Genomic DNA, 22,740 nt, shown 5'->3' on the forward strand with positions numbered 1-22,740 from the left:
ATACATAAAATTATGATTCCAGACAGGGAGATAGATTATCTGCAAAGCTGTTGAAGTAACAGAAATTTTGCCTCAAGACAAGCAATGTATTTTAGCTTTCCTACTGCCCATCAATAGAGAATACTGGGATTTGATAATTTGTTGAGGAGATGCTAATGCCTTCCAGTTGACTTCAGTAATTCACGGAGGGCTTCCAAGTTCCACATAAGAAGATTGTGAGCTTTGTGCTCCTAGAATCTGAGATGAAGTCCAAATAATAACAAGCCAATAATTAGATCAGTCCGAGAATACATCTCAAGCCACATTTTGGGCAGGAAATTCTTTCTTTCCCTGCTTCTGAGCCCTCAAATGCAAACATCAAAGACAAAAATTTCATGCCATTTCCTTTTTCAGGGGGTCCTCCTGACCTAAAGATCGAATCCAGGTCTCTCGCATTGCAGCTGGATTCTTTACCATTTAAGCCACAAGGCAACCCCCCTCTAATATGTATTATCTCCTAATGGAGCTAATGGATATTTGAAGTCTGGTTATTGCCTAGCTATATACAGAGCACATTTGATGAGATTGCCTAATACAAAATAATAGCAACTGGTTTCCCTACTGTAAAAAAGGAAAAGCTTGTGGAAGCTAAAATGGTTGTTATAATACTAGCATGTCTTCAGGATCAAACCAGACATTAGAACTGTCACCTGTGGCCATCAACTATAATTGAAACCACCTTTTATTTTGATAATTGAAAGACTATCAGAACATCTTGAGTTGAAGAAGATACATAACTGATGCCTTTCCCCTCCTTTATCAGTTTTTTTGTTTCTATTAGCTTGTTATTTGACAAAAACTGTTCTGCATGTGGAAAAGAGAATGAAAGGACTTTGGAGAGATTTTCATCTTCCCTTAAGCATTTCTGTTAAGATGTTTGAATTGCTTATTGCTAGCTTGACTCCTCCAGCATAGTTTTAAACAGAGATCAAAAAAATAAGATCTGACTTTGGATTGTAGAACCAAGTGCAGAAAAAGAGACCAGGAAAGTTTATGGTCATGTGATGCCTAGCTTTGAGTGTAGCAAAAGTTCACCTTCTTGCCACCTGAGTCGTTTGTCCTTGACAGAGCATTTTTCTATTGCTTTTGTTCCCATTGTTTCAGTCCTGACTTTGGGGTGTGCTGTTGGGAATGGGGATTCTCAGTTTATCCTCATCAGGCTCTTCCTCTGAGGCAGTGCTTCTGGCAGGCCTGGCCCACATGTCCGTTCTCTCTAATGCGGTGTTTCCATTGAGGCCCCGTGATTATTCACAGGACTTACTTCCATATTAGAATTAAAGTCTGTAACTATAGTGTTGCATTTTGGTTTTCTCTTAAGAACATTCATAAACATAGCCTAATAAGAACCATTCCCTCTTCTCTGGACTTCTTCGGTTCTGCAGACAGATGTGGTGAAGGGAACTCTCTGACCACAGCCCCTCTGCCTCACGCTGTGGGACTCTCCTCTCGTTGCCTGTGTGACCTTGAATGACTTGCTTATCCTATTTATCTATTGAAAAAGCAACTGTCTCCTTTGTAGGAGGTGTAAAGATTGCTCGAGAAAATCTGAGACCTGCCTGGAGTAATACCTGACCCTGATCTAGGAAGGCCCTGTTCACTCTCTTTCCTCATTCTTATCTCCCAGCAGGGGTCAAGGTGAGACTGGGTTATTCAATATTGCAAAAACTAGCCTTTCCTTGCCCAAAGCTGATAAGTTCAGTAGTGTTCTCTTCTAAACTCCCCACTCTTTCTGGTACATTCCTGCCTCAGTTCTGCTTAACGCATCTTCAGTTCCCCAGACTGAAATGCTTACATCTCATCTAATCAAATAAAAAAAATTGGGAAGAACCCATCTGTTATGTTACCTCTGCTTTCCTCAAAGCTGTTGTCTGAGCCCCCCTTTCCTTAGCCAATAAACTTCTTCAAAAGAGTCATTAGTTTTACTGCCTCATCCCTACTCAGTGACCCTTTCATGTTTACCAACCAGTATCTCATCCCACTGTTCTCTTGATTCTGCTATTTTAAATTGTCTGTAATACTTAGTCCTTAGATCTACATTTAACAGATTAAGGATATTCTGAATATCCTTAAATTATAGAAGCATCCAATAAGAAATACAATATAAGCCATAAATGTGATTTTTTAATTCTCTTAGCTACATTGAAAAGTGAAAAAAGGTAAAAAGCCATGTAAAAATGGGCTTCTCAGGTGGCACAATGATAAAGCATCCACCTGCGATGCAGGAGACACATGAGACATAGATTCGATCCCTGGGTCAGGAAGATCCCCTGGAGGAGGGCATGGCACCTCACACCAGTATTCTTGCCTGGAGAATCCCACGGACAGAGGAGCCTGGCAGGCTACAGTTGATAGGGTCACAAAGAGTTGGACACAACTGAAGTGACTGAGCATGCACACACACACACACATAAAAAAGTGAAAAGCAAGAACACATTTTGTTTAATCCAACATATCTAAAATAGTAGTTCAGCATTGAATCAATATTAACATTCTTAACAATATATTTTCATTATTTTTTATACTAACTATATGAAATCATTTGTGCATTTTATACTTAGAGCATATCCCAATTTGAGTTTGTCACATTCCAAGTACTCAATAGCCATGTGTGGTTAGTAGCTACTTGTTTAGGACAATGCAGGTCTGTACCATTTGACTGAGTTTTCCTGGTATCTCTATTTAACTTCCAAGGCACCCCTTGGTTTTTACTGAACATCCCTGATTGCTCTTTCTGTGCATCTTTGTTGATGTCCCTTCCTCTTCACTCTGTCTTCCTTCACCCTCTGGTAGGTGTTTCTTTCCAATCCCCACCTCCCCTCTGCAAAAAAATCTACCCCACTCCTTCTCCACCTTAGTTCTACATCCTCTGAGCACTGAGTACTTAGAATCTCATGTCAGACAAGTGAGATGACCACAAACACATCACTTAGATCAATCTAAAAGGTAAGAACCGGGAAGAGAAAGGAATGATATTCTCATTTTCCCCCTTAGTCCATCATCACCCAGAACCAATGCCCAGTGCACACTCTGAATTTTTGTTCTTTCTTTCTTTCCACATGTTTCCAGCTCTCAACTCCTGTTTTTTATCCTTTTGCAGGGCCCATGTTCAAAGAATGTCCTGATGCATCATTTAGTGTCCTTATCACTCAGGCTTTGGGATAACTGCTGATATAATCTAATGCTTATAAAAAATGTTCTTGGAGTATCTATGCAGCTGTCTGCAGTCGCTACGCACAGGATACAGTGACTGATTTACATTATGGTTGACATGCTGTCGGTTATTTGGGGTGTCTTGCTTTTACATCAGAAAGACTCAGTCTATTCTGTGTGCATCTCACAGCACATAAAGTAAATCTGATCTAAGATGCTGCTCATGTGTGTGACTGCCTCATGATGAGATTTAACACCCCCATGATGAACCATTTTCTTCTGAGTGTTATGCCACTTTGTTTTCAAGTTTCTTCCCAGGGTGCATTTGGGTAGTAAAAATGTATAGCCCTAGAGACTTGGTATGCTTTATTAGGCAGGTGTATGACCAGGATATATGGAATACCACTGTAGGTCTTGAACTACATTCTCTTATAGGAAATATGTATGGGCATGCCCAAAGGAGTAGTATCCTTTGGAGGTTAAAATAGTATTTGCCAAATCTAGGGGATGATGTCAGAAGATACCTTAAAAAATCAAAATAACTGACTCCTTCCTGGCATTCATCACTGTTGACATGTGTTAGATGACAAATCTTTGACTCACAAAATCGAACAGGATTATCTGAGGGATCAGACTTCTCACCTGTTTTTAGAGATTAGTGAGCACCTGTTTGTCCCCATGTTTTCTTCACTCAGATTCTGTATTAACTTTCCCTATTAAAGCATTCTTGAGATTTCTGAGTTCCTACTACTTTAGATAAAAATAGATGAAGCTCACTCCTGGCACTTAATAAAATAAAGGATTTCTGAAAGTTAGTTATATTCATGAGCCATTTTTCTTTGATAAAACCCTTAAATCATCCCTTTTTTTGTTTTTATGCAGGCCTATAGCATCTTTTGTGAGATTTTTAATGCAATTTAATAAATTAATGTACAAATTTGGTAGCTCTTGATAAAATACTCTCCAAGGGTTCTAATATGCATGCAATACATATCATTTAGGTCTAATTTCTGGGCTGCCAGAAAGGCAAACCACCTTCAGAGAGTTATAAACACATAAACACAGTACTTTAGATGTGGGCACTGGCTAATGGCTGTATTATGCACAGAGTACCAAATATTCTGAAGAGAATGAGGCAGACTTCACATGGAAACTGCTTCAGGGTCACTATCAGTCTTTTCTTTGCACTGACACTAGCCTAAAATGCTGGTTAACAAAGGTTTCCAATTAGCAGAAAGCTGGAGAAACCTTCTTGCTGCCCACTTGACTGCTTATTCCATGCTGGAAAATGCTAAGTCTTGGTCTATATACTTGGTCTAGATCTATACCAAGTATAGATCTAGCTGTGTGATGTTATCAGCCCTGTAACAGTAATGGAGGGTATTATCCTAAGTAATCCCTAACTTGACTTCTCTGTAGTGTGTGTATGTGGGCGGGGTGGATATATGTTTATTGTATGGACCTTCAGGACTTCAGGACTAACCTAGCTTTCTCCCTGGCCACATTCCTCCATGTTATAAAAATACAGAGAAATCCTGAGGCTGCTGCAGCCAAGATAAAGTAGGCTGGAGAAAGACACAGAGTATATTCTGGACAATGCCCACCACTTTGAGTGGGCTGCTGGGATTCATTTCGCAAATGTGAAGTAATTTCCCTTGATGACCAAAGACTTTCTGTTACCTGAAGATAACAACAGGGCACAGTGGAAAGAGCATGGACTTTGGAATAATATAGGTTTGGGGACAAATCCTAGCTCTGCCATTTGCTATTGGCCCTGGATACGTTGCTTAACCTCTCTTTATGTCGGCAAGGTCAATATAGTATCATACTTGTTATAGAGCTGTTGAGAGAAAAAGAGATGATGCCCAGAAAACAACTAGCAAACTGTCTAGCACGTTGTGGGTTCTTAGGAATCAGTAGTTATGATGGGATCATAAGAATAATGCTGTATAAGATTTGAGAGTAAAAATCCAACTCTCCTTTAATTGGGACAAGGAATCTGTATCCCAGGGCCACATGTTATTGGTCTCAGTTCAGTTCAGTCGCTCAGTCGTGTCCAACTCTTTGCGACTGAGCACGCCAGGCTTCCCTGTACTTCACCAACTCCCAGAGCTTGCTCAAACTCATGTCTATAGAGTCAGTGATGCCATCCAACCATCTCATCCTGTGTCGTCCCCTTCTCCTCTTGCCTTCAGTCTTTCCCATCATCAGAGTCTTTTACAGTGAATCAGTTCTTCACACCAGGTGGCCAAAGTATTGAAGCTTCAGCCTCAGCATCAGTCCTTCCAATGAATATTCAGGACTGATTTCCTTTAGGATTGACTGGTTTATATTGCCTATCCCTTGTCCAGCACATCTTCCCGACCCAGGAATCGAACTTGGGTCTCCTGCATTGCAGGTGGATTCTTTACCAACTGAGCTATCAGGGAATTTTTTTTTAATCAGTCTCATGTCAACTTATATGATCATTCTTAAAAAAATGCAGCTTGTTTTATGTCTTTTATTATTTGTTGTTTTAATGCTGTGTAAGGTGTGTATTGTAAATCAAGTCTAAATGATTATAAGTTATGTCCTTAGCTATTTATAAGGTCTGTGGAATTTTAGTAGCTTCTCCATTCATTTTTTTGGATATAGATATTCAGGAGTTGTAGCAAACTAAGTATTTGTACATTGTCTTCTAATAGTAGAAATATAATTCTACAAATGCTATTTCATATCTTCACTTAACAATGTAACTGTACTCAGATTGATCATCTTATACAGAAAAGAAGATTTATATTCTAAAAGAACGCATGGTTTATAGACTGTGTGGGATCTCTTTCGGTTCTTGTTTGTTAGGAGATTTTGAATTTGAATTATTTTCTTCAAGCTATGTGATCCAGTGAAATATGTTGTTTTTATAATTTAGGGGTATTACTTTGTTTTTTCTCTTAAGCATGTAGAGACTGAAATGAAGAAAAATGAAAAGATTGAAATGAAGAAAAAACCTGATCATATTAATGAAACACATGAGTTTATATAAAAAAATTGAAGTAGTTTAAGTTTTAAAAACATGGAGAATTTTGATTCATTTATTCTAATATCTGAAATTTGACCTCTCTTTGTTGCTTCTTACCCAGGTCACATGTTGGTTTCAGAAAACTATAAGAGATTTAGAGGAACAAGGTCTAGGTACATCTCTTTCAGACAATGAGGAGCTTATTCGTAAGCACGAGGAACTGATAATAAAAGCAAAGGTAAGAGACTCATTAAAAAAAATGACTGAAAACTGCATGGACTTCTCTTGAATACACTTCTATAGGTAATATAGTGGAGTAGTAAAAACTGGTTTTGTATAGTTTGCTTGCTGTTTGCATTTGTTTTTTCCTTAACTTGTTTCATGTTCTTAGTTTTGCAAAAAGTAATGGCTAACAGTCAGGCAACCACTTGGAGGTGCTTAGATGTGTGAAATGGAACCATCAAGTGTTGAGAGCAGGAGGAGCAGAACAACCTCTATCAGTGTTCCTCTCGCCATTGAGTCTTGTTGTTTGGAAATTGACTTATTTGTACATGTGAGAGTCTGTAAAGATTTTCCAAGTTTTCTGGTGCTCCATTTTGATTTTTAAAAAAAACCTGTTCTAGGTAAGCACAATCTGCTGCTTCCTCTCCCACCACCCTTCCAAACCCATCCTCCCAAACATGTAAAAATGTATTGCTTTGACATCGTTATGTTCAACCATTGCCTAGTAGGTTGGCCCATTGTGTTCCAGAGCTTCATGACTTAGCTGTACCTACAACTATCAACTCCCCAAGATATTAATAACAGAAAGTTCTCTAAATCTCGATTCTGATTAAAGTATTCATTGTTTTCACTCTACTACAAATGGACTTTCAGAATATAAGCTCCTCCTTGTTTCAGACAAGTTGACTCCTTCTTTTCAGGGTCCTGAGCCACTCAGGAGCCAGTTATAGATCTCATACAGAAGCTGAGTATTACTCCATATACTCAGTAAGTAGTTTTGGGGCCAAACTGGTTTTGAACTGAGACAGAGAAACCTCTTTTTCTAAAGCATCCTTGCAAATAAAGTTATTTTCTAAAAAAAAAAAAAATGTTTTCTGAGAATTGCTGTTTTATTACTTCCTACAGAGTATTCCATATGTTGTAAGATTTTCCTTCAACTATGGGCTGGCCTTTGGAACCCCTGATCTCAATGGCATCTTTAAAGACTTTTAAACATTGAATATCTATTTAGAGATGAAAGCTCACACATAACTTGTTGATAAAAATTGATGACAATGGTCATCAGTTTGTGACACTAGATAATCCAATGGCAAGGTAACTGGTTATTCAAGACAGCAGAGGTCCCTGTGTCACGTGGGTTGAAAAAGACCCCGTCAATGTAGATGCAGAGGAGGGAGTGACACTGTCCCAGGGTGACCCAGGATGGCCTTTCAGAGGAAGGGATTTGAGCAGATAAATGGAGTAACGATGGTTGGTTAGGCGAGCGTGATCATTCCTCAGTTAGGTAGAATAAGGGAAAACAATGATAGACCAATTTATCTGTGATGAGAGTTAAAGGTCTGGGCAATGTTCAGTCCAGAGACGGTAGACCCAGGGCAACTGTTTCAGAGGCCATCCTTACCCACGGCCATTCCCTGGAGAAGACATGCTAACAGGGCATGGTCTTTACAGAGAAGTAAACTTCGCTGGATGAAAAATAGAAGAGTATTCTGAGGCCACAGAAGGTGGTCCTAGATAACCTTAAAACCCCTTTTAAGTTTTAGTTTTATAAAAGAGACAGGATTTAAATTACAGTAACTATTATGCTTATTAAATTTAAAGTAACATGAAAAACACGTTTTCAGAGATGGTTGAAATGATGGACTAGACTGGAAAAACGGCCACATTTCTTAAACATGGAGATAGCATCTTCGTCATCTTGGTATTCCCAGCACCTAGGATAGTGTCTGGCATTTAAAAGGGTGTCTGATTCATGTCTGCTTTTTAAACCCTCTTTCCAGAAGAAAGAAACATCCTTTTAGTGCATTTCTGTGATTTGCTAGTGACTTTAAGTAGTGGCTTAGCCTCCTTTTACCTACCTAGCCATCCTTATCTTTATGTATTTATTTTTAAGTGTTTGGTCCTCAGCATAGAGTTACACAAACTCTAATTCATCCTAGATCTCAGGGTTGGCTTCTTGGTTTATTTTATTATTTTTCCTTAATCTTTATCTTCCTCACATCCCCATTCTCATAGGCATCTACTCTAACAGTCTATGTCTTTAGACATATTCCCATTCTTAAAATATATACAGAGTTACATGTTTTCAATCTCCATGAATTGTATTAAGGCATAGATTTCTTGTGTTTCTTTCCACAACACTGGTTGCGTCTCACTTACATAATTCTTTGTGATCTTCACTAGGGCGATTGCTAGATGCAGCGTAACTTTCGAAAGTCCTGGAACATAGATACTGGTGTCTTAATTCTACCCTTCATGATGTTGGTTGCCTTCCATTTCTTTATTCCTTACAATGCTTGACCTTCTAGTCCACTGACTCTTCTACTGAACTCCTCGCTGGTCAGCTCTTCTGCTGACTTCTTCACTTCAGCTGTTAGGTTTTTCATGACCAATCCCTCACACAGATTCTGTGTCATAATTTTTCTTTTTCCTGCTTCATCTATCTAATATCCTTCTTTATATCCTAACATGTGCTTTGTTCATATATTAAATTTTTGGTCTGTCTGGTGCATTACTTCTTGGTTCTCATACGTAGGTATTTCCGTGTGTAGTTTGTACATCAGGTGTTATTTTCTCCTGTGGGTTAATATTCCCTTGGGATATCAGCAGCTTCACCTGGTAAGGCATGGGAGGTGTGAAGGCCAGTGCTCCAGCTTGTCCTTTTCTGGGTGAATTGGCTTCAGGGTACAAGGAGATGCCTCTGAGAGCTTGTTGTTAGTATTAGGGCTCTACCGTTTCTGGTTTGCTCCTTTACCCCAGACACACACAAAGGAGGGGACGCCTAGGAGGACCTCCCACTGATTGGACGCTGAACCCTGCTTTGTTCCAAAGACCCATTTCCCATATTCTTCCCAGCTTACCTGATGGAGAGTTGAAGAGGGCACACCAAGAAAGAGTCAGGTTGCTTCTCTTTTATATATTAGCTGTCCACCTGTCAGAGTCCAGTCCTTTCCTGTTGATCTTCTCTGGTTGGTACTGGGTTGGGGCTCTGATTTTCTTTCCTGAAAAGGTACCTTGACAAACAATGACCAGGCAGGTGGGGAGAGAAAGCATCACACCGAGAAAGTTGTCCCCTAGCATATCTCCTGGCTAAGGCATCTGACCTTACTCTACTCCAGAAAGCCATGTGGCCCTGACACTGAGAACTAACCCCTCAAGGAAGGTTCTTCTCTATAAACTTTACCTCTGCTTTGTCAGCCTTTGCAGGAAGGAAAAGCTACATAATTTGTAGGATCCAGTTTAAAATGGAAATATGGAAGCTTTTCTCAAAAAGTTACTGAGATTTCAATACAGTAGCAGCAGAGTATTAAACCAAGCATGGGGCCTTATAAACAAATATTGCTGTGTGGCACAGGACACTTACCCATGATGCTGGTCCTGTTTACAACGTTCAGATTTTTGAAAGGACCTAGAGACCTTTGCTTGGAGAAGGCAATGGCACCCCACTCCAGTACTCTTGCCTGGAGAATCCCAGGGATGGGGGAGCCTGGTGGGCTGCCGTCTCTGGGGTCGCACAGAGTCGGACACGACTGAAGCGACTTAGCAGCAGCAGCAGCAGAGACCTTTGCTGGTCAAACATTTTCCTTAGCCATCTTTACTAACTCTTCCTACCTGTGCTAGCGTGTTTTCTAAAAATAAAGATTAGTTTACTATATCGGGTTGCATTTACATAGGAAAAAACAAGTCTGAATTCCTGCTGTCACTCACTATGCCGTCTTGGGTATACTTGACCTCTCTCAGCCTCACCTTCCCCACCTGAAAGGAAGAGCCATGAATAATTCAATTAGAAGATATTTGTGAAGGTGCCCCCATTTTAGTTGTGCTTCCAAAAATGTTTCCTCTCCCATCCATGGTGTAAACATCCAAAAAATTTATATCTGTGGTTTTTAACAATGACATTCCTCATTCTTGGAGGAAGAATCCAATTTTTTATGTCCTTACACAGTAAGTGGAATATTACACTTGGATTTTCTTTTTTCTTTTTTTTTCTTTTTGAGTGGGGGTATAAGGACAAGAAGGGGGAGTGTTTCTTTCAAAGGAGATTTAACATAGACATAAGGCCTCAAGCTGCAGATTCATTAATGAACCACATATAGATAATCTGGTAACACAGAGGAAGGTAGGTTTTTCTGTTCTGACAGCTAAGTCGGACAGCAGTGAGTTGTTCTGTATTGCTTGTTAGTCTACTCAGTATTTTCCTTTTAAATAAACATTCAAAATCCCTCTCTCATTGCTTACTGGAATGCATTCAAATACAAAATATGACAACTTCAAATCTTTTAATAAACTTTATTTATACTGTACTGAAAGAAATGAACTAAAAAATTTTTAATACAACTTTTTACTGTGAGTAATTTTAACTATGAGTATTAAATTATACTTTCTTTAAACATGAAAAATATTTTCCTTTTACGTATGGAACAGGTTAAGAAATAGCAGGTATGGGTGATTATAAACCACCCTTTGGTTAAGCACCTTAAATACGCTTAGATTTTATCCTGTATCAGTTTGGTGCCTCAAGGCTTGAATTCAAAGTCTGGAGCTCAGAGTTGTTTTTAGGGGGTATTAAAATAATATATTAAGAAACACTTCGTTATTGTCTCCTTTGAGAAGACATAAACATTCCTTCTTCTGTACATCAGAAATAATGTTTATCCAAGAACTGCCTTCAGCAACCAACATTTGCTTCTGTTTGGAGGAAACCTTTTCCAGTTTGGGTCCAGTGTTTAGGGCCCTGCAAATTAGCTGAAAATAGACAGTTTAACAGGAGTAAAGACAAGATTTATTTTCACATAGTGTACATGGGAGGTTCCAGTAATGGAAAACTCATGAAATAGCCCAAAGTAAAGTTTTACAAAGATCAATTTTTCAAAAGAAAAGTTTTTAGGGCTTCAGTGGGAGAATATGGAAGATTTTATTTGGCTTCTTGATGGTAGATGAGCAGTCTGTCTTCTTCCTGGCTAAGGGTATCCCGAGGGAGGGTTTGTGGCAGCTGAACTCATACTTCCTGAGCACAGTGTCAGTCTTCTTTTAATCAGAAAACTGCCTGGGAAGGGGTCGTTGGAAGCTGTATAGGAGGTTTCACTTAAGTTTAGGTGATACTTATTTCTGCGGCTGCTAAGTGTTTAGCTATCTTCAATTTAAAGTCATTTTCATATCACCATGGTGGACTATAAATCCCCAAATTTTATAGTGTGCACTCTTACTTCAGTTCAGGCCCTTTGCAGTTGGTACACATTAGAATTACTTTACACAAGGGCTTTGAAAAAATACTGGCATCTGGATCTCATGCCTGGAGATTTTATGTAGTTTGTTTGGGGGATCAGGATTTTTAAAAATTCACTACCAATCTTAAGATAATGACGTTTTTATCAAAAATGAAATCCAGATTTCCTGCTCCTTCTAAAAAATGGAAAACCTGGTAATGTCCAGTTCATCTTTTCACATAGACATAGCAACTCTTGGCTGGAGCCCGGCAATAGCTATTTCCTTTAGAAAGGAATGTGTGCTTCAGTTTGCCGTAGTCCCCACCATTCCTCATTGCCCTCCTCTCCTGCATTTGCTTCAGTTGTTTACATTATATACCTTCCCTTGTAAGCATTTGTGTTCGAGACCAGATGAGCAATGAGATACAATGTAAGTGGAGTAGTAGCTTAAACCAATTTGCATTTTAGATTACCTTGGAAAAAATCTGAATGATAAGAATGGAAGGAAGTGATGCTGAAGGCAAAAAGGTCTCAGGAAACAACTGAAGTTTGAATGAGAGTAACTGTAGGTGGGATATAATATCTTTTGAGAGAGAAGTTATGAATGACAATTTTAAAGGCTTAAAGGAGACCACGTGAAGCCTTATTTAGGGTGTGGTTACTAGGCAGCAGCATCTGGAAATCATTAGATGTGCAAAGTCTCAAGTTTAAGACACTGACTTAGAGAATTTTTCCATATATTTCATGTATGTTCATATTCTCATTAATTTTCATGTATGCATACTCAGTTGCTAAGTCATGTCTGTCTGTGACCTCATGGATGGTAGCCCACCAGATTCCTCTGTACATGGGATTATCCTAGCAAGAATACTGGAGCAGGTTGATATTTCCTTCCCCAGAGAACCTTCCTGACCCAGGGACCAAACCTGAATCTCCTTCATTGGCAGTCAGTTTCTTTACCACTGAGCCACCAGGAAACCCTTAATTTTCATAGGTGAGTATATATTATTGATAAAGTCCTTGATTACCAAGTAGTCTTTGAAGTTTATAAGGGAAACAAACTGAAAATGGTATAAAGAAACATCATCTTCAATGTTTTAATATAGTAGAATTCACATTTCTCAACTTTAAGATTAAAACTGTCTTCCAGGATTCATCATCTAATCCGATTTTCCAAGTCATTGAAAATATTTTCCAGCTGTTGCTGAGTGATTTCATAAATTGGATTTGTGATCTTGGCCTCAATCAAGTTCCTTCAAATAATATTATTTGGAGATTTAAAAAAATATCAGTGCTTAGGTTCCACAGAAAGTTTATTAAGAGGAAAAAGTCAAGCTTAAAGCTACAAAATACTTATAACTATGAGATAAGGAAATAAAGCAGAGTCTCTTGCAAACTTATTTGAATAATTTAAACACATAATTGTCATCAATAGAACCACCTCAAGAATGTGGCTCCTTAAAACTATGTTTACTGTTTTATTTTTCTGACTACATAATACACTCTTATTTTGGAAAAATTAGAAATACCTAAAACCAGTCCATCCTAAAGGAGATCAGTCCTGGGTGTTCATTGGAAGGACTGAGGTTGAAACTGAAATTCCAATACTTTGGCCACCTGATGCAAAGTGCTGACTCATTGGAATAGACCCTGATGCTGGGAAAGATTGAGGGCAGGAGGAGAAGGGGACGACAGAGGATGAGATGGTTGGATGGCATCACTGACTCAACGGACATGGGTTTGGGTGGACTCTGGGAGTTGGTGATGGACAGGGAGGCCTGGCATGCTGCAGTTCATGGGGTAGCAAAGAGTCGGACACGACTGAGCGACTGAACTGAACTGAAAACTAGAGAAAATTAAAATCACTCATAGTGTGTGTATGTAAATATAAATGAGAGGGTGATATAAAACATATTAAAAAACTGAGTATTCCAAACTTGTATATGATTCTGTGTGTGTATACACTGTATGTGTGTCTATATGCAAAATTGTGTATCTGTTGTTTTGCACTGTGGTTTTTTCAATTAACATCTCATAAGCATTTCTCTATTCAAATGCATATTTCAAGTATGCTTCTTAATGATTGCTTATTACTAAACTGTGTAGATACAGCATATATTATTGAGGCACCAATGCATAGTATCTCAAAATATGGCCCTGGAGTGAATGGTACACTCACAGGGCCTAGAGTTATATCCTAGCATTTCTGCTTACTTCTGATATACTCTGGGGCAAATTTCTAATATATGTGAACCTAAGTTCCCCTTTTTGTGAAAGAGGGTAATAACTGTACCTAATTCATGCAGGTGTTGTATATTGAGTATTAGTTGTATTCTCATACACTAGTACTTAGCATGATGCCTCACACAAGCACAACATAATAGAGGCTTAATAAAAAAAGATGATAAAATAAATATAACAAAATCTTACCTTTAGTGACATTTAGTAAATTCACAGTGTTGTGTAACTGTCCCATTATCTAGCTACAGAATATTTCTATGGCCCTAAAGAGGAACACCATACCCATTAAACAATTTATTCCTCTCTCTGCCTGCCCTTGATGATCATTAGTCAACTTTCCATGGACTTACTTATTCTGGATATGTCATAAATGGAATCATTCAAATGGCCTTTTGTGTCTGATTTCTTTGTTAGTATGTTTTCAAGGTCCATCGATATTGTAGCCTGTATTGATGCATTATTACTTTTTATGATGGAATAATCTACTGTATAAATATACTACATTTAATTTGTTGAGGAATCACTATACTATTTTGCATAGCACCTGCACCATTTTGTGTTCCCACCATCATGGGAACACATGTATAGTCCCCACCATGTACAGTGCTTTAAACTTTGCATCCTTGCCAAAACTTACTTTATGATCTTGTTCTTATGTTAAAAATTTTTTTTGCCTAGACATCCTAGTGTGTATGTGAAGTACTATCCAATTGCGGTATTTTTATTTGTATTTCCCTAATAGCTAATACGTGGTTCAGCAGTAAAGAATTGCCTGATAATGCAGGAGACATGGGTTTGATCCCTGGGCTGGGAAGATCCCCTGGAGAAGGGACTGGCAACCCACTCCAGTATTCTTACCTGGGAAATCCCAGGGACAGAGGAGCTGGGCAGGCTACAGTCCATGGGGTCGCAAAAGAGTTGGATATGACTTAGTGACTAAACAACAAATAGCTAAAAACTCATGATGTTGAAGATCTTTTCATGACCATTTGAATATCTTCTTTGAAGAAATGTTTATTCATCCCCTTTGCCTGTAGCGTGCTTTGATGAACAAAAGTTTTTAATTTTGAGAAAGTCCAGGTTATCTATTTTTAATTTTCTTGCTTTTGCTTTTGATGTCAAAGCTATGAAACTATTGACAGATCCAAGGTCATGAAGATTTATTCCTGTGTTTTTTTCTAATAATTTTGTGGCTTTAGCACTTACATTTAGGTTTTGCTCCATTTTGAGCTAATTTATATATATGATGTAAAGAAAGGGCCATTCTTTACACGCAGATATTGTTATTCCAGCACAATTTGTTGAAGGGACTGTTCTTTCTCCATTGAATAGTCTTGGCATCCTTATTGAGACTAACTGGCCACAAATGCATAGGTTTATTTCTGAACTCTCACTTCTATTTCATTGACCTATATGTCTGCCCTTATGCCAGTGCCACACTGTTTTATTACTGTAGTTTTTGTAGTAAGATTTGAAACTGAGTTCTCTAACTTTGTTCTTTTCAAAGATTGTTATGGTTATTCAGGGGTCTCTTGCTGTTCTACACGTTAGATTCTGCTTTGCCATTCTTAAAAAAGAGGCCATTGCAATTCTAATAGGAATTTGTAGATAACTTTGAGAGTATTGTCTTTTTAACTTAGGTTTTCTAATCTATGACCACAGGATACCTTTCCACTTATTTAGGTCTGCTTCACTTTTTCAGTAGTTGTTTTTTTGTTGTTGTTGTTTGTTTGTTTGTTTCTAATCATTTTCAGCATATGGATCTTGCATCCCCTTAAATTTATTCTTAAGTGTTTTATTCTTTTTGACCCTATTGTAAATGAAAGTTTTTCTTCCTTTCCTTTTCAAATTATTCATTTATAGTCTATAGAGGGACAGTGATTTTTTTGTGTTAATATTGTACCCTGAAACTCTGCTGAATTAATTTAATAGCTCTAAAAGTTTTTCGTAGAACACCTTAAAATTTTCTATACATAAGGTCATATAATCTGTTAATTTCCCCTTCCATAATAATTTGTCTCTTGTCCATCTATCTAATGGTAAAAAGACTTTCTTTCACTGTATTTGAGACCACAGCTAAAACTAAAACTTAAGTATATTCATGAAATACCCAGGGATGTTAAAATGCATATTGTCATTCGTGAGATCTGGGCTGAGACTTGAGTATCTGCATTTCTAACAAATTTCAATGTAATATTGATGCTATCAGTCTCTGGACTACCCTTTGGGTGACACACATTATGAAGGAGAGAACTGCAGTAGAATGAAAGGGAGTTTAAGTGATGGAGTTGAAGTATTGGGACATTGTAAGAACTTGAAAGATGTAAGTCTAAATAAACCTTTGTGTTTCTTTAGGTGTGGACATGATTTCTGAGCTTAAAAGTTGGTTTATTTTTGTTGCTTGCATTTATTACTCAGGTAATTGAAGATCAAAAGAGAAGCATTTAAAATTTGATTGTTCCTTTTTAAAAATAGAAATCTTTCCACAGAAATAGCACTTTCCTGAACTATTTTGTACAAAAGGAGCTGCTTGTAGGTCTCTTAGGTGGTTCAGGAAGTGTGTAGAAATATCTAGAGTTCATATATTTATAGTTCCCAGGTGGTCCAAATTGTTTCAAAGCATTTCACAATCATTGTTAGCTGTTTTCTTCTCACTGTGGTATTTATTAACCTCAATAAAGAAGCTGACTATTCTTCTATTTGAACTTCAATTACATCCCCAAATTCTTTTACTGAAGGCATGCAAAAGAAATGGTATAACCACCTAAAAATATATTGCTTCAGTTAATCAGCTGACATCATCTCTGATGATTATAAGGAAAGTCTACAAGATGAAGAAGTGTTTGTTACTTTTATAATGTTTCATCTAATTTAAAAAATAAAATGGAGTCTGAATCTGAAAGGTCTCAAGGCAGAAATTAACTGAATCTTCAAACAGTAGAGACACCTGCATTAGTGCATTTCAATTCCTCTGTCTTCATTTTAGTGAATAATTTGTTTTACTTGTCTGATTTTTTAATGAACTTCCCAATTAAAAGCAGATGTCATTTTTCACAGAACATAAATTAGAAACAATTTAATTACTAGCAGGCAAAATATGTATAAATAGTATTGAATTTGCCTGCAAGCATGGGGAAAATCTATAAAATGATGGGATTTTTCACTTTGTAGCCATACGTGAGCCTTAACTTCTGGGTTAATTTAAAGCTCAGTGAACTGTGGACTTTCATTTCCAAGGGAAATTTAACTGAGAAACTTTCTCAGAAATGTTTATGGCCATCTAAGGGGATGAATTAAGAAAGCAAATAAAGAATATTGTACTCTATGATCACTAGGTTCAAACCTACCGGCTGTCACCTTCTTATGAAACCTTTATCAGCTCATTAAGTTCAAATGCTTAGAATTTTTTTCTGTTTTTTTTTGTTATGACTTTTATAAACATTCTTCCTATATTTTCTTTTTCTTCTCCTCTTTCTTGTCTTTTGTTAGCCATTAAATAAAAATTTCCACAAAGCATGGCTTCGTAAAGTTACTATTCTAACTCAAGGTAATATTACTATCATGGTAATAATAGTGAAGTTGAATCTATTTGAGGTGGACACCTGAGGAGCCATGTTATTATGTCTTAATATGTTGTTTAGTTGCTCAGACGTGTCCGACTCTTTTGCAACCACATGGACTATAAGCCCACCGAGCTCCTCTGTCCATGGGATTTCCCAGCCAAGAATGCTGGATTGGGTTACCATTTCCTTCTCCAGGGGATCTTCTTACCCAGGGATTGAACCTGCACCTCCAGCATTGGCAGGCAGATTCTTTACTACTGGAGCTATCAGGGAAGCATGTCTTAATACAGTCACACCTTAAATCATTATAATCTTTCTGTGCTAACTTAGCATCCATTTGGTGATATTCAGTTCAGTGACCTTAGATTTCTGTGACATTCTTTACTCCAAAGGCCTTCACTTCACCTTTCCACTCCTGTGGCCACACTTGTTTTTATGGCATTACCCAAAGTGCTCTCATCCTACTCTGCTTTCCTTTCACCATTTTTTGGTCTTCCCTCTTTATACCATTCAGCATGGGAAAAGGCTATTTGTAAGTAAATTCAGTCACCCATTTTCTCTTCTTCTCAAAGAAGAATCACCCATCTTCCTGCTTCTCAAAGAAGATGAAACAGTTAGTACACTTTTTCTGGGTTAGATCTATTTAAAAAGTAAATGATCTATTACCATTCATCCTTATAAATTCTCTTCTTTGAAAGTGGGAAAGTGAAAGTTAGTCACTTAGTTGTGTTTGACTCTTTGATACCTGCTGGACTGTAATCTTCCAGGCTCCTCTGTCCATGGAATTTTTTGAGGCAAGAATACTGGAGTGGGTAGCCATTCCCTTCTCCAGGGGATCTTCCTGACCCAGGGATCAAACCCAGGTCTCCCGCATTACAGGCAGTTTCTTTACCATCTGAGCCACCAGGGAAGCACTTTATTAGCTGTTAATTCCCTGCTTTGTCCCCGTAACAACCAGTTTGAATCTTTCAGTCTCTTAAAATTCTCATCCAGCCTTTACCTAACTTCACAGTTACTGAGTCATACAAAGTGAAACCTCTTGATTCTTTTCTTCCCTGTTCTTTTTGTCTCTTATTCTACTTCTCTTCTCCAAATGTATTTCTCATTCCTCACTTTTCCAAATTTAAGCCTTTATCCATTCTTCTAAATCCCACCTTTCCAACCTCTTCATTTTGTATCTCTCTTCATTCTTAATACCTCATATTCAGTCACTCCTTCTCTTCTTTCTATTACATTTTAGTCTCTCACAAAATACAAAACAAGCATTGCTGCTCAACCTTTATGACATTATTCCACCTTTTTGTGACTATTCTGATAGGTTGCATCAGATCCACCAACATTTACACAGTGAAGTCCTAACCCCTGGTCTCTCAGAATGTGATTTTTTTTGGAAATAGAGTTATTGCCTATGTAATTGGTTAAGATGAGGTTATTAGAGTGGACCCTAATTCAATATGACTTATCAAAAAGGGCAATTTGAACACAGAGGCAGACATACATAGAGAGAAGATGATATGAAGGGACAAAAGGAGAAGATAGCCATCTACGTGGCCAAGAGAGCTGCCTGAAACAGATTATATCCTCACAGCCCTGAGAAGGAACCAATACTGTTGACGCCTTGATTTCAGACTCCTAACAAAGGTCCGTCTAGTCAAGGCTATGGTTTTTCCAGTGGTCATGTATAGATGTGAGAGTTGCACTATAAAGAAAGCTGAGTGCCAAATATTTGATGGTTTTGAACTGTGGTATTGGAGAAGACTCTTGAGAGTCCTGGACTGCAAGGAGATCCAACCAGTCTATCCTAAAGGAGATCAGTCCTGGGTGTTCATTGGAAGGACTGAGGTTGAAGCTGAAACTCAAATACTTGGCCACCTGATGTGAAGAGCTGACTCATTTGAAAAGACTCTGATGCTGGGAAAGATTGAGGGCAGGAGGATAAGGGAACGACAGAGGATGAGATGGCTGCATGGTATCACCAACTCAATGGACATGGGTTTGGGTAAACTCCAGGAGTTGGTGATAGAGAGGCCTGGCATGCTGCAGTTCATGGGGTCGCAAAGAGTTGGACACAGCTGAGCAACTGAACTGAATTGAACTGAACCTCCAGGACTGTGACAGGATAAGTTTCTGTTGTTCAATTCATGGAGTTTTTTGTATACATGTCCTTCAGTATCCATGGAGGACTGGTTCTTCCAAGATACCCCTACAGATACCAAAATCTATGGATGCTCAAGTCTCTCAATCAGCCCTCCATATCCATGGATACCACATCCACAGAGTCAACCAACCACAGATCATAAAGATATTAGTATGTGTACTGAAAAAAAAATCTGTATATAAGCAGATCCTTGTAGTTCAAACCCATCCTACTCAAAGGTCAACTGTACTGTTACATGAACCCTAGAAAATGAATACAACTGCTTCATCTGCTTCCCTTGACCTCCCTGCCCACTAATCCTTTACACGTATTGGGAAAAGCTGTTCTTTCTCAAGTAACAGATGGCTTGAAGCACTCTGTGCCCTTGGTGCCTGAGACACCACCTTCTCTGGTTCTCCCATCTGTCTGTTGGCTCCTTCTAAACCTTTTCCAATGCCATCTCTTCTTCCATTCTCCCTTTACATATAATGCTTAAAATTTGGTTCCTTTTGTATTTCATATTTTGCTTGTATGAAGTTATCCAATCCCACAATGATAATATAGGGTTTATCTTAATGATTTCTGGACCTTTTAAAAGATCTCCAACTCTTATGTCTTTTCTCAACTCCAGTCTTCTTGTTAGAAGTTCCTGTGGAACTCAGTTTTATTGAGATATAACTGACACAAAATGGTAAGATACTTACAATGTTTGTCATAATGATTTCTTACACGTACGTAACATTGTGAAAGGATTCCCCCATCTAGTTAATTAACACATCCATCACCATATTTATCGTTGTTTTAATTATATAGTTTAATGTACTCTTAGCAAATTTCAGTTGTATAGTACAGTGTTAACTGTAGTCACCATGTTTTACATTAGATTCTCAGAACTTACTCATCTTATAGATGGAAGTTTGTTGTCTCTTACCATTGTCTCCTTATTTCCTCCTCCCCAGCCCCTGGCGATCACTTTTCTACTATTTCTATGAGTTTGATGTTTTTAGACTCTGTATCTAAGTGATAAAGAGACTTAAAGTATTTTTATTCTTATATGAATAATATGAGAACATATGTCTAATAACTAAATAATCCTTTTAGATTTGAGTTTTTCTCAGAACCTGTTTGTAATTCCATAAAATATTCACAGTTTACATCTAATACCTCTGAGGGGTAAACAAAGTTCTGGGAAAAGAAAGTTATATTTGTTCCAAAACTACATTGCTTTCATTCATTAATTCATTCACTCATTCATCCATGTGTTCATTTATCCATTCGTTCAGAACCTATCATGACATTTGGGCTTCCCTCATAGCTCAGTTGGTGAAGAGTCTGCCTGTAATGCAGGAGACCAGGGTTCGATTCCTGGATTGGGAGGATTCCTCTGGAGAGGGAAATGGCAATCCACTCCAGTATTCTTGCTGGAGAATCCCACGCTCAGAGGAGCCTGGTGGGCCACAGTCCATGGGGTCGCAAGAGTTGGACACGACTTAGCGACTGAACCACCACGTTCAGTAAGTAACTGGGAACCCAGACTGAGAAAGACTTGGAGGAAAAACTCACAAGGGGACTTTTAGGGAATAATCAGAAAGGGTTAGGCACCTCTCACCCTGAATGAATTATCTGCAAAGTAAAGGGAAACAGTAAAGGGAAATTATACTGGTATGAACTTTGTTTGATCACAAAACGTCCTGTGGCTTGTTACCTGTCACTATGCAGTACTCTTGAAAACCAAATGGGTATATCCGTCAAGGGTTTTGCTCCTTCTTTGTGCCGTTCCTGCTGTCTGGGATTGAGGCGCGGCATCACTTAACCTTTATGGTAGCTGATGTTTGCACGCATTTTGCTTCTGCATTCTGAGAACAAGAAGAACCACTGGTTGTGTATGTTACCCACACATCTGCACATTTAAAAATGTATTTGAAGCTTCTGAGTATTTAGCTTCTTGTTGCTTTTTTAGGTTTGGGATCTTATTTTGCTTCTAGGCAACTTGATATCTCATGTTTTTCACAGTCCTTTTGGATAGACTGTTCTGGTCTAAAAGGCTTAGGGTATATTCAGGAGAAATCTGTGAGAGTATTTGCTAATGGAATGTGAATTTGTGTGAGTGTATATCCATGCACACGTGTGTACATGTGTGTCTAAAGGTCAGTGGTGAGTACTGACTTCAGGAGCTTAAGCACATTATTTCCAGAGAGGATCCAGAGGATGTCATAGACCGAATTTTTCTTCTTCACACTCAAAAATGTCTTCTGTCTAGCTTTGTACATTGCAGTCAAGGGCAATTCAGTCCTTTCAGTCACCCAGGTCAAAGAGTCTTGTTCTTCCTCTCACTCACAGGAAATCACCTGGGTCATGTCGTCCAAGCAGATCTAGAATAGCCTGTCATTTCTCATGACCTCCACTGTGGTCCTGGGGAATGACCCACCTCCATCTTTGCCTGGCTAATTGTAGTAGCTCCCTCAGGAATCACTGTGCATGCCTCCTTGCACCCCTCCACCCCCAAAGTATTCTCAAATGACAGCCCTGTGCTTATTTTGTTTTTTAATTAAATCAGATCCTAAGCACCAAGCCTTCCAACAGCTTCAACTTTTCTCAGAATAAAAGATTTCAGTGTTTACAAGCCCCTGCCTGTGGATCCCCCCACTCAGCACCCACTGTGCTTCTCTTCCTGCTTCCTCCGTGGGGTGCTCAGCTCTACCACCCTGCCTCCTTGCTGTTTCTCCAGCCCAGCAGGAAGATTCACACCTGAAAGCCTCCAGCGGTGGCCCTCCACCTGGAAAATTGTTTCTCCAGAGGCTCCCTTGACTCATCCCCTCACTTCCTGCCTGCCTTTGCTCAGTCTCACTACTTGAAAAGGCCTGCCCTGACCACCGTACTTAACACTGCACACAGCTCCTGCTCTTCATAGCACCTGTCAGTGCCCTAACCTGCTCTGTGTGTCTTTATTCCACAGTGTGATCATCTTCAGACTGACTAGACAAGGCACTGATTTATCAAGGTTTTGGGTCATAAACAAAATAAAACACGTTACACTGCCACCGTCACAAACATTGGCGCTCCCCTCTTACCCCACTACTTAATTCACTGGCCTGGATGGAGTATTTAGAAGAATTCTTGGCAGAGAATAGGCCTGCCAAATACATATCTGAACAAATGACTGCCTCGTAATTTTTATTGCTT

The 22,740-nt window shown here is 38.6% G+C and overlaps 1 protein-coding gene across 4 annotated transcripts in view; it reads left to right on the forward strand.

Moving 5' to 3' along the window:
- CCDC141 (coiled-coil domain containing 141) overlaps positions 1–22,740 on the forward strand; it is a 224,979-nt gene that overhangs the window by 91,288 nt on the left and 110,951 nt on the right. For 3 of the 4 annotated variants that reach the window (XM_027556444.1, XM_027556425.1, XM_027556455.1), the window contains one exon: positions 6,309–6,425. The exons of the other annotated variant lie outside the window; for it this stretch is intronic. In XM_027556444.1, coding sequence (XP_027412245.1) covers positions 6,309–6,425 — 117 coding nt within the window. The remainder of the gene's footprint in view (positions 1–6,308; positions 6,426–22,740) is intronic. 4 annotated transcript variants of the gene reach the window in all.

This window comes from Bos indicus x Bos taurus, chromosome 2 (genome assembly GCF_003369695.1).
Source record: "Bos indicus x Bos taurus breed Angus x Brahman F1 hybrid chromosome 2, Bos_hybrid_MaternalHap_v2.0, whole genome shotgun sequence".
Classification (NCBI taxonomy): domain Eukaryota; kingdom Metazoa; phylum Chordata; class Mammalia; order Artiodactyla; family Bovidae; genus Bos; species Bos indicus x Bos taurus.